The following is a 17,867-nucleotide window of genomic DNA, read 5'->3' as shown; positions in this document are numbered from 1 at the left end:
TTCTTAATTTGTGGTATTTTATTGTCATGTAAATGTGTAAAAGAAATCCTAATAGTTAATAAATCTTTTTAGGACCCTATTCTCGTATATGCCTTAAACAATCAGTTAACTAAGGTAACAGCAGCCCAAAAGAAAAAAAGGGTGGGTCTGATTGTTTTGTGGCTGACACACACGTACTCTAAAGTCGCTCACTCGTGGCTGCCTTTAACTCTGACCAACTTCCTGCGTCCTGCAAACCTCACACAATATGAATGACTATGAAGCTGCAACAGGTTTCCTCGGGGAATGGGGACGTTTCCAGCAGGAGGTGTTCTTCCTCGTCTGTCTGACCATGATCCCCAACGGCTTCCCCGCTCTGTCCATCGTCTTCGTCGGGAAAACGCCACCGCACCGCTGCCTCATCCCAGTGCACGTGAATCTCACCGCCGCGTGGAGGAACAGCAGCATCCCGCTCGAGGTGGACAGCCAGAGCGGCGCGCTCGAGCCCAGCAAGTGCGCCAGATACAAACTCGAAGATGTGGCGAATTTCTCGGACAGAGGCTTGCTACCTGGCGCTGATGTTAACCTGGCTAATGTGTCGACAGAAGGCTGCATGGACGGATGGGAGTACGACAAGAGCGTGTATACGTCCACTATTGTAACTGAGGTGTGTTTTACTGCGCTGTTATTACGTTTAGAGGAGGCTGCAGGTGCTTTAATGATGAGGGCCAATGAATTAAGAATGCTGGTGTTACAGAAATAACGGGATTCATAGTAAAATGTGATTATTTAACATAGGCTAGTTGAGGTATAATTTGACTGAGGTGGGTAACTTTTATTGCTCTCTGATAACCTTTAACTACAAAAACTAAATCTCATCTTTATTTAGACTCAAGAAGATTCAGACAAATAATTCTAAGATATAGGCATATAAAGTTGGATATTTGCAGATATCACTCACTGTAAGTGTCAGCAAAGGTATTTCAAATAATTTGTCGTCATTAGGTAAATGTTTATTGAGGTTGCCAAGCTTAAGGCTTGGTTGCAGGAACTGAAAATATAATTGTTATTGATATTTAAAAGCTTTATCGGTTAATCTGTCCCCCCTCATTTCTTGGCAGACAAAATACCAGCTGTTGACGTGTTTTTAGATCCCTCAAAAATAATTCCTTTAAGTCACTGTCGATTCACAATGCTTCATCTAAAACTTACAACTAATACAACTTATGATTATAAAATAATACATGAGTTTCACCGTTTGTCGTCAGGCAAGGTAAGGCAGTGTCAATAGAAGGAAGACTCTTTGTGTACTTTAAGTATAGCCTAACATTACTGCAAGTGACTGTGTTTTTCCAGTGGGACCTGGTGTGTGATGACAGCTGGAAGTACCCACTGACTACTTCCATCTACTTCTGTGGAGTTCTCACTGGATCACTTGTTTCAGGACAGCTCTCTGACAGGTTGTGGACAAATGATGCGATTTAGTATTTTTCAAAATGTACATACTGTGTGTCTCCGTAGGGTACTACTTTAGTTGACTGCCAAAACACAAGTCACAGTGTTGGTAGGTTGGCTAATGTGTGCCTAAAAAAGTATGTCACAATGTCCTCTTCCTCAATCTCAACGTGGCATTAAGTGTCATGCGCTATAAACATATTGACCTTTGAATTATTTAATTGTCCTCCAATATATTGTTATTCATTGTGTAACGCATTATAAAACGTTCTCAGATTACCGGGACTACACCTTTGTGTTTGTTGTCATGCCATGTTGTTGGAAGCGTACCTCTCAGGAACTGTCTGTTTACAGGTCTTGAGAGGATCCTGGATATATGACACAGTTAAAAAAAAAAGCTTTTAGTGAGACACCACTAAGACACCACTGGTTCTGCTGCATTGAGTTTTATGCTCTTGAGTCTATGTGATAGAAGTTTAATGCTAAGTCTTCAAATTGCTCTTTTTAAGCTTCGGCAAAAATCATAAAAAAATATATGTAAATGCTTAATATTTGATTTCTGTCTCCTTTAGAGCAGAAGATCTAAAAAGAAAAAGCTCTGACACAGAAATACTAAACATAGTGTAACCTTATATTAAATCTATAGCTAATATGGCTAATGTCTCATTAAACAATCACCTACTTTCACCTTTAACAGATATCATCCTATTCCTATTTGGACTGGCACTATAAACAAATAGATCTTTGAATTATTTAATTGTCTTACAATATATTATTATTCATTGTGTAAAGTGTTATAAAATGTTCCCGGATTACCGGGACTATCTGTCTGTTTACTTGCAACATACTCCTGGATATATGACACAAGGTTGTGTGATGTCACATGAGTCACAAGACACCACTAGTTCTGCTGCATTGATTTTGATACTCTGAGTCTGTGCTATAGAAGTACAATGCAATGTCTTCAAACTTCCATTTTAAGCTTCTTAAAACAATGCAGGAATTTGTAAACACAAAAAATGTCATGTTAACAATGCTTAAAAAAACTTGGTACTAAATAAATCAATATATTAAATAGGCAACATGGCATGTCCCTGAAAACATCCACCTGTTTACACCTTCAGACAGACATGATGAGACGCTCAGGGTGGGAAGCTTGAATGCGGTCTTAATGTTGGACTGCTGTGTTCCAGGAAGCAAGACATTTAAATAACAACTATGACATATATATATGTGTCATAACAAATATGTGTCACGACCTCTGCTTCATGCTCTGCAGGACTGTCTTTTTCTTTTTCTCTCTCTCTCTCTCTCTCTCTCTCTCTCTCTCTCTCTCTCTGGCCATATCCCAAATCAGCCCCTTCTCACTACCACGTCACTATCAAGTGTCACTCCAAATCAAGTTAAACTAACAGCTGTGGAGGGCATTTCTAATGAATGGGGAGGGTATAAATGGATAGCCTGATTATGGGACGCCATCCACACTCTTCCGGAAAAAGGAAGCAGCCATCACCATGCAAACGGACAGACGCCCTGTTTGCACGGCTATTATGCTGTTCCACCTTTTGCGCGAGGTGAGGATAGCTGTCCCTGTAAACACGTAACATCTAAAACCATGAGAATTGGATATTTGGTAAATATGACCAATTTTGATTTATTTTTATGTAGGCTATGCATGCATACAGGCATTGGTGGGTCAAATCAAGCAACCTTAGAGACAAAATTATATTCTCCTCTTTTTTGTTTTATCTTTTGTATTTGTATCTTTCTGACACCACACATTCTGTGATTATGTAAGGTCGCATGATAAAAACAAAGGTGCGAGTGCTAGATCTAAAATATTTGACAAAGTAGAAAAACGTTCACATTTTTCGTTGTTTCCTCCGTTCTCCTCTTACACGCGTACTTCCTGCTAGGGCGGTTATAAGCCTGCACCTGTGCAGACTTGCTATTTAAGGGCTAAACAGTCCACTTACACTCGGCGCTGAGTGGTTTGGGACGGCCCTTAATATGGCGAACCTCCACGAGAATCCAAATGGAGGGGGGAGTGGGTAGGGGCTGGTTTGGGACTGGGCCTCTGTGTGTGTGCTTGATAACAGGAGTGGGATCTGGTGTGTAGGAGTTGGGTGGCAGCTGCTCGTCATCTACAATCAGCACCCCTTCAAATACTGGGCTTCTCCTGCACCCTGCTGTCAGATTGTAGACTCCACACTGTCCTCACCCGACTCTTGCCCCTGTCCCGTTCCTGTGTCTTCTGGGTTACACTCTGGATCAACAACCCCCCTCTGGATTCTGGATTCACTCTGCCTGGCTCCCTGCTCACTCCCTGCCCTGCTCTGCTCCGTCCTCTGGCTCTCAGCTACCTCCTTTTCACACTGAGTATTATTTTCAATAAATTATTATGCAGCAACTTCCAGTGTCAGTGTTCTGCATTTGGGTTCAGACTATATCCCCATGTAACAATATCTTGTATACCTAGAAAAATGTCCCAATGTCCCTCTGGATTTTCTTTATCTATTATCTTTTCAGTTGCTATGAAGTTGTAGAATAACAATTTGTCAAATTTCTTTGGTTCATATAACTTATAGTATAGTAGCATTGGTGCATCCCACTCCTTAGCATGATGTCTGTGGAAAATTGATGAATGTGTGTCCAATATTTGTCTCCTTTTAGCTCTGGTTATGTTTACACTTACTCAGTATAAATATATCTGGCTCTTTAGCTGCTACATGTTTGAGCTTTCTTAAACAGCTGGTCACTAACTGATGTTTGGTGGTGGGCATGGTTTATCAGAGCTCTCTTGGTGAAAAATTATTCATTAGTCATTAGACAAGTAAGACTGTCCAGTAAATCTAAGGTAAAGGTTGGTTTACCTTCCTATCTATTCAGCATGCATTTACCTGTGTTTTGTATCATTTCAGGTATGGGAGAAAAATAGTGTTATTTCTTGCCATAGCTCTCCAGACATTGGCCATGTTCGTCCAGTTCTTCTCACAAACCTGGGTGATGTTCTGCGTCATCCATTACATTACTGGATTGGGAGCAATCTCCAATTATGTTTCTGCATTTGTGCTAGGTACTTTTGTTCTCCTTTACTCATTGATTCTCAGATGTATTAAGTCAGTGGCCATTTTCCTCTGACGTCACAGTGAGGGTAGGAAGCTTAAATGGGTAACATGTTTTTCAGCATCTTAAAGACAATGCATAATGAATATTTCAAGTTAAAACAACATATTTGATTAGCCATTAGCTTCTGTTAGCCAAAAGCTAACGTTAACCTTTGGAAGTGGTTGAGTGGCAGTGTTAGCTGTTATCCAATCTCGGATCCCATCGGCTATAGCCTGAGACGATTTAGCCTCTGGGATCACCAGTGAACGTGCCGGGCAGTAAGCGATAAACGACTTCCTGTCAAGATTTCCTTTTCCGAACGCTGTATTGTTACAGAAAGAGAAACCGTTTTCTTGTGATTCACTTGTTATTAATGGGTCTTACCTTTGCTGAAATTTCAACATCATGATGCAGATTTATAAGAAGTTAAAATTTAAGCTTTGTCAGGTCATCAAGAGGAGAAGAAATTTTGTTAAATGCTTGTTTGTTGAACGGAGGTCGGATCGATCTGATGCATTCGAGGAAGTGGGGAAATCTGAACACTGAATGGCTTTTGTAACACAGCGTAAAGGGAATTCATCTCAAGTTGAATTTTAGATCTGGAGCAGATTGTTAGCTGAACTTACCACAGATGTCTGTTTATAGAGATTAATAAGAAGCTAAATCGTCGTCAGATGACGCTGATGGGAGCCGGGATGTCACTATGGCGGATTACGTTCCGCCTGCTTTTGCCCTCCTCACGGACTGTTTTTATTGTATACGCCGCAGCCTGCTGATATGTGGATTCTGTAAATAGAGATTAGCCAAAAGCTAACGTTAACTGTTGGAAGTGGCTGAATGCCAATGTTAGCTGTTATCTAACAGTAGATCATGAGTTAAAAAGTATGTTGTTTTAATTTGAAATAAAGCCCCATGTCCCTCCAGATTTTCACTATCCATTGTTTTTCCAGTTCTTGCTGAATCAGGAAGGCATGGAATAATAACTGTCAGCTTCTTTACGTTTGTACCACTTTAAACCTGTAACACTGCAATATGGCATTATAACAGTATAGAGCTTCAAACCCAGTGTGATGTGAGGAACATGGGCACTGTGTAATCATGGTGAATACAAGACCTTGTAGTTTTTTTCATTTTGCTTAGAATCCCCCCCCATCTCTTTCTTGTGCTCAGGAACAGAGATATTAGGCCCACGTGTTCGGACAATCTTCTCGACGGCAGGTGTGAGCCTTTTCTTTAATCTGGGCGCCATGCTGCTGCCCCTGTTGGCCTTCTTAATAAGAGACTGGAGGATGCTTATGCTCTGTCTCACCCTGCCTGCTGTCATCTCTTTTCCTCTGTGGTGGTAGGTGTGTCTATGTTCGTCTGTGTGTTTTTTTACATAGTTGATATTACATATTTGGCTATCTATGATGTCATAGAATTTCATAATGTGACCCCCTCCAGAAATCCTAAGGTATATACAGTGCCTGGTAAAATGGCTTTTATTTGTTATTATCTAGAATCTTTGTGTTGATCTTGACTTTCTTTTGTCTCGTGATTCTTCTCAAAAGTCTTAGTGACATTAAAAAAATTGGACAAAATAAATATATCTGCATCATTCCCACAGAAACACCTATCCGGATAGATTGTTTTGCACTATTTTAGAGCCTTAAACAATAGTTTTACTTTTCTGGAGGCACCTGAGGGAATCAAAATAAGGAAAAGACAAAGCCTTAATAATACCTTTGCTGGACGGTGTTGTTCTCTGTCTCACTCTCTGTCCTCTCTGTGTGACGACGCAGGTTCATCCCAGAGTCTCCTCGGTGGCTGCTGTCTCAGGGAAGAGTAAGTGAGGCTGAAGCTATAATAAGAAATGCTGCAAAGAAGAATAAAGTCGCAGCACCGTCAGTCATCTTTAGTCCTCCGCAGGTGAGAGGACTTTTCTTTTAACATATTTTCTTCAAGCAAATGTTTCTTGTAAATGTGACATCAGCTTGAAAGCTACTTGCCTTTTGTGAAAACCTTCTGGACAACGATTTGTGGCTCTCCAGCTCGTACAGCTTTCCTTTCCTTTGAAAACTTCATAGATTAACAGAAATCAGTCAGCAGCTGACAGCCAACCCAAACCCATTACCTGTCAGTATACATGCACAGGAAAAGCTTTAAATATGGAAAATGTTTACATACAATGAGTTTTATGAAGTCACAGAAAGAGAAAATAAAATATGACATGATTCTATCATCCATTTAAAGAACAGACCTAAATGTAGTGGGACTTCCAATCAATGAACCTCTGTGACCCTATAACCCTTATACCTCAGTCATAAACCAGTCCATATGTTTTCTGACTGACACAGGTCTTCTTGTAGAGCGTTCTCCTGGCATGTTTACTAACCAGAGAAGCCCCTTTTACGGTTCACGGCTCAGTGTGATGTAATCATTAACTATCCTGCACACGAGTGCACACTTACGGTATCTTAATGGCATCTTATAGTATCAATATGTTGGATAAATCTTTTTCTTTTATGATTGTAAGGAGCTATTCAGCATTGAATATTTAGGAACTGAAGTTTCCAAGAAAAAAATACGAAATTCTGCTTTGGACATATTTAAGTTTTTAGAGGAAGTTACTGCTCAAAATAAAGAGCTGTACTTTTTATGAAGAAAATATAAATGATGGAGGAACTGCTCTTAATTTAATAAGCTGTTGGTTTTAAAATTACTGTTTTAAAAAAATCATTCCTCTTTGCATTTTATCTGTCATTCAGCTGTCCTCTCTGACACATGACCTTTGACCTCTTTTCGAGTGACAAGAATTGCACAGTCTTGTACTTTTCTCCTCGGAAACAAGCAAAGAAAGGGTTATTTGTTAACATCACTTTGAATGGTGAGGATAATCTCCCCACCCCAAGAGAAAAGAAAAACAGGACAGAACACACACAAGCTAATCTTAAGTCCCTGATATCAAGAGCCATGTCCGTACTTATACTAGGAGTAAAGAGGCATAAAACAATATTAATAATAAAAGACTGTGTATAAAATGAAGGGCGGCTATACGCAGCAGAATGGTTTACATCGGACACACGTTAGTCCTTACCATAAAAATACTTTAGTAAAGGGTCCCACACCTCTTTGTTTTTGAGGCATTTAAAAAAAAAAATTGTTATATAGAAATAATTTCTAATATATAACAGCTTACAATGGTGGTGTGGTAGCACTGCTAATAGTATCATCACTGACAAATCACTAAAACAAAATATATACAGGAGGAGGGAAAAAGAAAAAAATGGATCTTCCAAAATACATCCTGATGATGAGGTTACTTTTTAGTTTTGCAAGCAAACAGATAAGGTCTGAGAGCAAAGATTTCCACTCTGTACACAAACATACATTTGAGGGAAAAACCTGCAGTCAAATCAAATATTTTTTTATGACAAGGAAAACAAAGTTGTGATTGAAATGTGCTCATGGAAATGAAAATGGTAAAAAATCCAGAAGTTTTTCCTTTAAGTTCGACTGAATCTGGTGGGCAGAACCTGCATTAAAGATGTGGGACATGTCTCTACAGGTGTGACTCTTGGATTGCAAAATAAAGACTAAAGCTAAATTTTTGAGGCTGATACCGATATAATATTTAAGAGAAAAATCCAATATTGATGATCGGTCAACAATTATTTCAAAACCAACAACCTACACATGAATCACTTTGATTTGATACTTACAAAAGGTAGGATGTTTTGCAGTGTCGTGACCTTAAAGCTAGTAAACTTAAGCTGATGTCTGTCTAGCTGTAATCCTAATGAATGTATTTTTCACTCCGTTTGTGCCCCTTCAGTATCACAATGCACACTGAACTTTTGCCTCCACTAAACCTGATCCGGGCGTTTTGACCCTATACGTGTGAACACGTGCACATGCATGTGTTCACCCAGCAAGTGGCCGTACATTCACAAGCTTTTCAATAATCAAATTATTTCCAGACTGATGGCTCCACTTGTTAAGTGTTTGTTGTTCCTCGTGCTCTTTCCACCCCACAGATAGAACTACAATCTGAGCAGAGGAGGGCCCACAACATCTGTGACCTGTTCCGCTCTCGGAACATCCGCTGGATCACTGTCACGCTGTGGCTGGCCTGGTGAGTCCCCACTGTCCCAACCTGACCTCCGCATTCAGTACAGCGACCCTGCACACCTAAGCACACATACAGACGTATACAGTGCACACGCTGTTACACGTACGGTACATTAGCACACACAGTATCAGACTGTTCCTCCATCACCTTCGACCACATGCCAACCCGTTTCTCTAACGACAAATAATGACCTGTCAGGTGCTGTGAGGCCTGCAAGGAAGATCAAAAACAGGTTTTATGTAACTGCACAGTATGATTGTATTTTTTCTGGAAAAAAGCTTTTTCAGCTGTAGAAAAAATGACTCAGCTGAAGGGTAAAAACTCAATTTTTACTACCTGTTTCTGCTTTATAATCAAGGACAATCTATTGCTGTTATTTTATTGTAAGAAGAAAAATATGCAATATTTAAGCTTATGAACATGCTGCCTCGACCCATCTGTCAAAGGGTTGTGATTTTAGTAATTTTACAGCTGTGTATTCATTCATCAGTGAGGGCAACCATTGCTGCAACACTTCCAGTCATAGCTAGAATCCAAGCACAATCGATGTTTAATCCCTCTCAAATCCGTCAGTGAAAGAAATCAAACCATATTGGACTGCCCGATTCTCCCAGAAACTATGTCATGAAAATGAATGAAAGCTATAGCTTTAAAGCTAAATGATTAAATACAGATAACATGTTTTGGATCGATGCCATTTAACTATTTTAAGGTGTGAAAGCATTGACTGTAGAATTGAAAAGAGCTTTAAAGGGCCAGTTAGCCGATTTTCAACCGCAGTCCTATCATGCTATTATGGGGAGCTAACGCCGTTATGGTAGAAAAACTGCAATCTCGCTCTGTGCATTTTGAGGACGCTATCCGTTTCTCTTGTGGGCCCTGGAAAACCTCCACCAGACTACGTAAAACTCCTCATCTGGCGGAGGCCAGGGCACTTGCTAAACTACACTTCCTCAATCTAGGACGCCCGCCTCCGATGTCGTGTCTCGTTCAAAATCATCAGGTTTGAAATGTAGACTGCAGACCTGAAGATTTTTTAGAGCTGTTTGTAGCTACGGCGCCAATTTCAAATATTATTGCTTCTATCTATCGATTACAGAGAACACCAGCTTTGACTTCACAGTGGCTTTTTTCCAGGGGAAATTGGTCCTTTAACTTCTAGGTCTTAAAAGTGTAGTCAATGCGACCAGCCTGCATTCTTTGTAATGACCAGCACAGGGCACCTCTACTGAGTGCGAATAAAGTCAGATTGTATAGAAGTCCTAATGAGTTTATGGTCTCCAGCACTCGTCCCAAGTCTTCTTCACAAAAGGATGATGTTCATTTGTAAATTACAGTCACATTTAGAGTAAAAATAGACGAAAAGGCAGGGTATGTTTAGGTTGAGGCTACCTTGTTTTAATAAGTCATACCATGAAAATAACTCCATCAGGATAGAGGTGTAGCAATAGGTACTCTCCCTAGCTCCACCCTCTCATCCAATGTGGTCACTTTTGGCTCCTTAAAACAAGATAGAACAGCAAAAATGTCAGACTCAAAGCCTCAAAATAGTTAACAAACCAGTGATGTCACAATGGCTATATCCAATTCACTTGTACAGTCTTGTGTGAAAACCCCTGTCTATTACTCTATAATACACTATAATGTCATGACATACAACTACACAGAATTGTTAACATCTTACAGTTTATAATGCTTGACTATTGTCCCCACAGGAACACAGTGTCCATCAGCTACTTGGCTCTGTCCCTGAACACGGCGAACCTTCACGGTAACGCCTTCATGAACTGTTTCCTGTCGGCCGTGGTAGAGATCCCTGCCTACACTTTGTCGTGGGTAATGTTTCGTTGGTGTTCAAGGCGACTGAGTCTTTCCGCAACACTTTTCATGGGAGGAGTGTTCCTGCTCCTCATACAACTATTACCAGCAAGTATGACATTCATTTTCTAATTTTAATCCACCAAATAAAATCAAATTTAACAAGACTAGGTCAAAACCTAGTATGTGGCTGACCACATCAGGTCAATGTGCGCTTTTATGGGCAATGTGTTACAAGGACTGTCCTTATGAGGCCGATGACAACGTGTTTGAAAGCAGGTGCACGCTGCAGACGTTGGTGAGGACAGCGGATAACCAGCCCCGCCTACTTCCCAAACAATGTATCCAGAGCCGTATAGACAGAGAGTCGCGTCAATGGAGGTCCAATATGCTCCATGATCCACCATTGCGATGTCGCAACTCTCTCTCTCTACGGCTCTGAAAGTACCATCACTCACTCAGTCAGTCAGTCACTGTAGTGACTTTTAAACAAAAATATAGCCACTGTTCATTGTCGGGCAGCTGCGGTTTCTGACTCACTCTGATGTTTCAAACAATCTAAAGTTTGGTATGTGGCATCAAAATCATGTTTATTTATTATCAGACTTGCAGCGCTCAAACATAACGATTACTCAAACTTTCTTCAGTCAAAAGATAACAAAAGAGCTCGCGCTCAAAAGACTTTTCCGTCTGCCAGTCTAACCATTCACCTGCCATTACCTCCTCTTCCTTTCTCTCTTCTGTATATGGACATAGAGGTAGGCGGCTTCTTACTGCGGCCTAGGTGCATATTAAAGGGGCAGCAATTAATGGTGATGCAAAAAACAAAATCATCATGAATAATATCTCAAACATCCCAGACCATTTGATCACACAAATTAATTCTAATCAATAAAAAATGGCTCCAACAGTCACATACAGACCCATGTGTAGGGCTGACCCCGGCGGTCAAAAACACAATTTAATGCTTTTTCCCCTCTAGATCTGATTGTTCTTGCCATAGCACTGGAGATGATGGGGAAGTTTGCAGTGACTACGGCGTTTGCCGTTGTGTACGCATACACAGCAGAAGTCTACCCGACCGTTCTGAGGAATACAGCTTTGGGCACCTGCTCCATGGCCTCCAGAGTAGGCAGCATCATTGCCCCATACTTCATTTATTTAAGTAAGGATGCTCTTTCCCTCTGCCTGATGTAAAGTTAGTTCATCATGTGCTGTCATTTATCTTATTGACCTGTCTGTGAAACACTGGGGGATAAGTATATATAAGTAGTAGATATAAGACATTCATTTAAATGCATGTCTGTTAAGTCACTATCTATCACCAAATGAGGTAACACAATGGTGATTGAGCCTATGGCCCAATGATGAAAACCTTTGCATGTGCAGAATTACGGACTGGGTGTCTGCTACGGAAAAAATCACAAGGGGCGCCCAGTGAGTGACGCGTTTCCATCACCCAGCAGTGGTTGGTCTGCCAGAGAGGGCAGGCGGAGTTAAGCGGCTGCTTTTCCGGTCTCTGCAGGTGTTGCGAGTAAACAGTAATCTACTATGGCTGAACAAACAAAGAAAAGATCGATGACTACAGATACAACTTCAATAACAAGTGAAAATCCAAAGAAAAAGAAAAAAATTTGACGCTCAGAAAGGCAAACAGTCTAAAACGGAAAGCAACTGTCAACGGGGAAAATCAGAACCAACTGTGGACGTCACACATGCAACACTGTCTGGATATCTGGGAAGTGTGTTCCGGCAATTACCGTTTATCACCATTGGTGCCACCAAAGATAACGAAACTGAGATCTTCGAAAATGCAACTTTAAGTACAAAAGAAATTCTCAAGTGGTCCAGAGTGCGCCATCCCCATATAATTCTCCACAGGGATAAAAACCTACCTAAGGCAACATGTGCTGAAAAGTTCAAAGTCATTCATGGGTATAGAAAAAAAATAGTCTTTCACAGACAATGCAACCCCAAAGTCTCTTCTACTCACTGGCCTTTGGAACTGTCAGTCTGCTGTAAATAAAAGAGAATATATCCAAGCACTTATAAAACTGTCAGATATTCAGGTACTAGCCCAGACTGAAACCCGGATCCGTCCAGAAAACACTGCCGCACCAACTGCACTCTCTGTAGACACAGTGTTCTCACACACACCCCGCTCATTTGGACGTGGAGGCGGTACAAGTATCCTCATTTCCAAAAACTGGAAATTCAGTAAGCTCACCCCACTAAGCAACAACTCTATCAAAATAAATGTTATTGTCATATACCGCCCACCAGGGGACCATCTGGACAACTTTGTTGAGGAACTGGACATGCTTGCCACATTCTTTACAAATAAGTTTCTACCATCAGAAGTCAGTTCTCTAAGCCTGACCAACTCAGCCTGCAGCCACCAGCTAATAGCACCTCACTCACCTCATTCTCCCCCTTGACTGAGAACGAAGTCTCCAGGCTTCTGCAAGACTCTCGGCCCACTACCTGTACACTGGACCCAATAGAGTCAAACCTCCTACAGACCATTTGCCCCACACTTAATCCTGCAGTCACGCACATTTTCAACTCCTTAGTGTCAACAGGTATGTTCCCCATGTAATCAAGCAAGCTCAGGTCAACCCACTGCTCAAAAAACCCACCCTCAACCCAAACCAGGTTGAAAACTACAGACCAGTTTTAATTCTACCCTTCCTGTCAAAAATACTTCAGCGCACAGTTCTTAATCAAGTCTCTGACTTCCTATTCAAGAACAATCTGTTGGTAGATGCTAGATCTTTCAGCTGCCTTTGACACAGTGAACCACCAAATCCTGCTCTTCACTCTGTCTGAGCTTGGTATCTCAGGATCTGCCCTCAACTGGTTCATGTCCTACCTCTCAGGGAGATCTTTTAGTGTATCTTGTAAAGGAGAAGTGTCCAAACCCCACGGCTTATCCACAGGTTTGCCTCAAGGGTCAGTGCTCGGTTCCCTTCTCTTTTCCATATACCACCTCACTTGGTGCAATCATCCGCTCCCACGGTTTCTCATACCATTGCTATGCAGACGATACCCAGCTCTTCCTGTCATTCCCACCAGACGACACTACAGTCTTGGCACGTATCTCGTGATGCCTTGCCGACATCTCTAAGTGGATGAAAAAAAGCCGACTTTAGCTCAACCTATCCAAGACTGAGCTCCTTGTCGTCCCAGCCAGTCCCTCTATGCAACCACAGATCAATATCCAGCTTGGACAAACTGAAATCGTACCCACTCAGTCTGGGCGTCATCATTGACAACCGGCTAACCTTTAAGGTTCATGTGGCCTCGATTGCTCGGTCATGTCGCTTGCCCTGTACAACATCAGGAAGATCAGACCCTGCCTTTCAGAGCATGCAACACAACTGCTGGGACAGGCTCTCGTGATATCACCCATTGACTACTGCAACTCCCTACTGGCAGGCCTTCCTGCATGCACATTCAAACCTCTGCAGATGATCCAGAATGCAGCAGCGTCACTGGTCTACAATCAACCCAAAAGGGCACATGTCACTCCACTGCTCTGCACTTGATGATATTGATGCTACTGATGATGATGACATTGAGGATGTAGTTTATGCTGACTAGGATTTTCATGACGATGATGATGACTATACTGACCTTATTGATGTTGCTGATGATGATGATGATTATTATAACCACCAGTGTCCGATCGCACTTGAAGCTGTTTGTTGGCACTTATTGACTTTGTTCCCTCCTGTCTTGATTGTTGCTTGTGTTGTATTAACTCTCAGGTGTACGTTGCTTTGGACAAAAGCAACAAAATGAAATTGTAACATTGTAACATTTAGTGGTTACTTACTAATGCAACCACGTCGGACCATTCTCTAACTGCTCCACTGTACCTTTGTATCCAGGCTGGTTTTTCACTGCTCTCTCCTTTGATGTCTTGCCATAGGAAGCTATTCTGTTTCACTGCCTTACATCCTCATGGGAAGTCTTACGGTTCTGGTTGGGTTGCTGAGTCTCCTGCTGCCGGACACCTGTGGAAAGCCTCTGCCTGACACCATCACTCAAATGCAACGCTTCCCTGGGTAAGATTGCACCTCCCTGTCGGGGAGTTTCCTAGAGAGCAGCATTATTGTAGAATGGGTCAGTTTAATTTTTGTACTATTTCATGTTGATTTTAGCTAAGTGTCAGTAAAGAAGATCTGGGTTTAATAGTTAGCTTTTCTATTTAGTGTTATAGGGCTGCATTTAAATGATCTATGGACGCAAAGTAAAGAGCAAGAGGTTGTATCAAGTCTCTTAATTACTCATAGATGTGTTTTGGGCAACAAGAATCTGTCACGGGTACGAGTTAAAGAAAAAGGTGAGGACCCAGATGCAGACTGAAATAATGGATTTAATAAACAAAAGGCAAAAATGCAAAAACAAAATCTAAAATCCAACAAAAGACAAAAAGGAAAATCAAAAGGCAGAGCAAAAAACTTACAACAAAACCAGGAACAGGTAATCCAAGAGACACGAGGGGTCAGGGGAAGCACAAAGAATATCCAGGGACATAGACTAACTCCAGAGAAGGACGACACAGGATAGACGACATAGACTCACGCACGATGGATGACAAAGAACAGGCCACGAGACAAGGGAGCACAAAGACTAAATAAACTTAGGAGGTGAGGCTAATCAGACACAGGTGAGACAATCAAGGGAGCAGGTGAAAACAATAAGGGCAGGGCACATGATCCAACAGGCGGGAAAACACACAAAGGCAGGAAGTAAAACAAGACAAAACATACATAGGGCAAGAACTACAAAATAAAACAGGAAACACTAAAAACCAAACTCAGGACTGTGATAGAACTCATGCAGAAAATCTCTAGACAATAAAACACAAATGAATTACATAACTAAACAAGACTAAATCAAGACAAGAACACAATATATTAAACACAAAATTAAACAATGAGAGCTCAAGACAGGTAGACAAAGTGACATGGTTAAACAAGAAATAATAACTGAACACCAAAATACAAGAAAACCGGAACTAAACTAGAAACTCATGACAGAATCAAACGTAAGAATGTACCAATCAGAGTGTCATCTACAATTTCCCTTAAAAAAAAGACAGGTTTTCCGTCACCTGGCACATTGTATATTTCAGGTTAAATTTTTATTTTTTCAAGAGTTGGGCTGCAGCTCATTTAACTTGTGCTTTTCCATTGTGTATGTATACACAAGAAATATCTATAAAAGTCAGTATTAATATTTGTAAGCATGATTGTTTGAGGATGAAAATAAGTTTACCTCCGAGATGCGGGAGAGGGCACTCAGCAGAGGGAGCTCGGTGATGGTCTCTGGCAGGAGTTTTTGGCCAGTGCAGGGCTTGAGCAGGAATCTTCCTGAGGTGAAGCAGAGTTGGGAGGAGTTCACAGTGATCGTGTCCTTGTCCTCCAGCATCCAAAAAACAGCTGCATAATGCCTAGAGTCAGGTTGTTGATAGGACGGGGAAGAGGTCAGCATTTGTTTTCCCCATCTCCTGAAATAATCAACTTTATTTTTTGAGGATTTAACAAACTTTATGTCCCCAATTAATTAGTGATTTTAAGAGGTGCTTGCAGACAGATTTTTTACACTTCTGAAAAAGCCAGGTTACCTTCTCAATTCTTTGTGCTGGTCTTACTTTCTGTTGCAACTTTAAGCAAGAATTGTATTTTCATTTTTTGCAGTTTGGCACCCTCTAAAGCTACTGTGCAATTAACTCTCTTGCCAAAGAGAAAAAGCCAGTCCAAGGTTTACTCTTGTCCAACCTCTTGATCTGTCAATCTTCTTACACCGCTAGCACGAAATCAATACTCAAAACAGAGCTAAGACTGGTTACAGGTGTTTGCCTTCAGGGCTTTCTGCCAAAAACCCGTGCTTTACTTCTCAAAGACGTGCAGTTTCTCTATTACAGGTCAGTTTACCATAAAAATGATTGTAAAACTGTTATTTAAGGTTGAATAGTGACATACTGTTACTTTACATACAGAAATAAGAGCGGAATGTAGCTTCTCACCTAACTTGAAACCAGGAAGCAAAAACCTATTTCATAAAACTATGAACTGTTTCTTTCAGAACAGATCAAAACATTTATGTACAGGTGCATGTCAAAAAGTTAATTCATTTCAGTAATTCAATTCAAAAAGTGAATTTGGGGTTTTCATTAGCTCTAAGCCATAATCATCAATATTAAAAGAAATAAAGGCTTGTGTGTAATAAATCTATATAATATATGAGTTTCACTTTTTGACTTGAATTACCAAAATAAATTTAACTTTTCCACGATTTTTTGAGATGCACCTTTGCAGTTAATTGTAACTTTGTAACTTCTCGGTCAAAGGCCAATTTTTTCTTGTCAAACAATTTGGTTATTTGCGTGCAGACAGTAGACAGGAGGTAACTATTTGCCCGTGGCAATTTGGCACGTGTGTAAAGATTCCCTTAAGCTGCTGTAATGAATACACACAACTGAAACACTCTCACATAAACAACTGAAACATTATTCGCTCACATACAAAACTGAAGTGCTCTCACACATACTACTGAAATTTCACTATACTATATGAAAGCATTTCAGTATAATGTATGAAAGCATTTCAGTAGTATGTGTGAGAGCATTTCAGTAGTGTGTGTGAACGCTTTTCAGTATACTGTATGAGAGCTTTTCACTTGTATGTGTACGTGTGAGAGCATTTCAGTTGTATGTGCAAGAGCATTTCAGTAGTGTGTGTGAGAGCATTTCAGTAGTGTGTGTGAGAGCATTTCAGTAGTATGTGTGAGAGCATTTCGGTTGTGTATGTGAGCATATAATGTTTCAATTGTTTATGTGAGAGTGTTTCAGTTCTGTGTATGCATGGTAATTCTGAATAATGTCCCTAACGGCCCCTCATACTGGAGAGCACAGTTCTTCTTCTGTGACTTTTAACTGTGTTTTTTTTTGTCTAGATGTTGTCAGAAGAAACCTCATACAATCACACGCGTGGAGGAAAAGGAAAACTCGGCTGAGATAAAGTCTCTGGTTGTCACATGAAACCCTGATATCCTGTTTGAGACAATTAACAGGACAGAAATCGTGTCATTCCATGCTGTCACTAGATTTGTGAAATGATCTGACCAAGAACTTAACATTTATTCAAGCAATGTAACAGTGCCTTAAATATCTTGGACTTGTTCTCTCTGCGTCAGTACTGTGAACAGTTCAAATGTAAACAAAGTGTTGCATTTTCTGGGAGAGAGCCAGTATCATATTACACCTGAACCTTTGGCTTCCCATTTAATGTGCTGACATATTTTAAGAGTGTTTATGCATGCACAAAATTCAAGCATAATTTAATTTTCTCAAAAATGGTCAAATGTTCAAGTATATGCATTCCTA

General features: G+C 40.7%; 1 protein-coding gene across 1 annotated transcript; it reads left to right on the top strand.

Annotated features, from left to right (window-relative positions):
• Positions 1-244: 244 nt before the first annotated feature.
• On the top strand, positions 245-17,522 carry LOC138601128 (organic cation/carnitine transporter 2-like). Its single transcript, XM_069672713.1, has 10 exons — positions 245-646; positions 1,336-1,439; positions 4,356-4,510; positions 5,713-5,884; positions 6,324-6,450; positions 8,559-8,656; positions 10,369-10,583; positions 11,454-11,636; positions 14,406-14,541; positions 17,438-17,522. The coding sequence occupies exons 1-10, from the start codon at positions 248-250 to the stop codon at positions 17,520-17,522; spliced, it is 1,674 nt and encodes a 557-aa protein (XP_069528814.1). The 5' UTR covers positions 245-247.
• Positions 17,523-17,867: the final 345 nt, after the last annotated feature.

The sequence above is a fragment of the Semicossyphus pulcher genome, unplaced genomic scaffold, assembly GCF_022749685.1.
Source record: "Semicossyphus pulcher isolate SPU_LCO1_2020_fin unplaced genomic scaffold, fSemPul1.0.p SCAF_10, whole genome shotgun sequence".
NCBI classification, from domain to species: domain Eukaryota; kingdom Metazoa; phylum Chordata; class Actinopteri; order Labriformes; family Labridae; genus Semicossyphus; species Semicossyphus pulcher.
The sequence above is the reverse complement of the archived record's forward strand: the minus strand, read 5'-3'. Positions and strand labels throughout refer to the sequence as shown.

Coding starts and splice junctions, on each gene's coding strand:
- LOC138601128 (XM_069672713.1), top strand. CDS start 248: ATGAATGACTATGAAGCTGCAACAGGTTTCCTCGGGGAATGGGGACGT. Junction 6,451..8,558: donor TCATCTTTAGTCCTCCGCAG/GTGAGAGGACTT, acceptor TCCACCCCACAG/ATAGAACTACAATCTGAGCA. Junction 8,657..10,368: donor GTCACGCTGTGGCTGGCCTG/GTGAGTCCCCAC, acceptor TTGTCCCCACAG/GAACACAGTGTCCATCAGCT.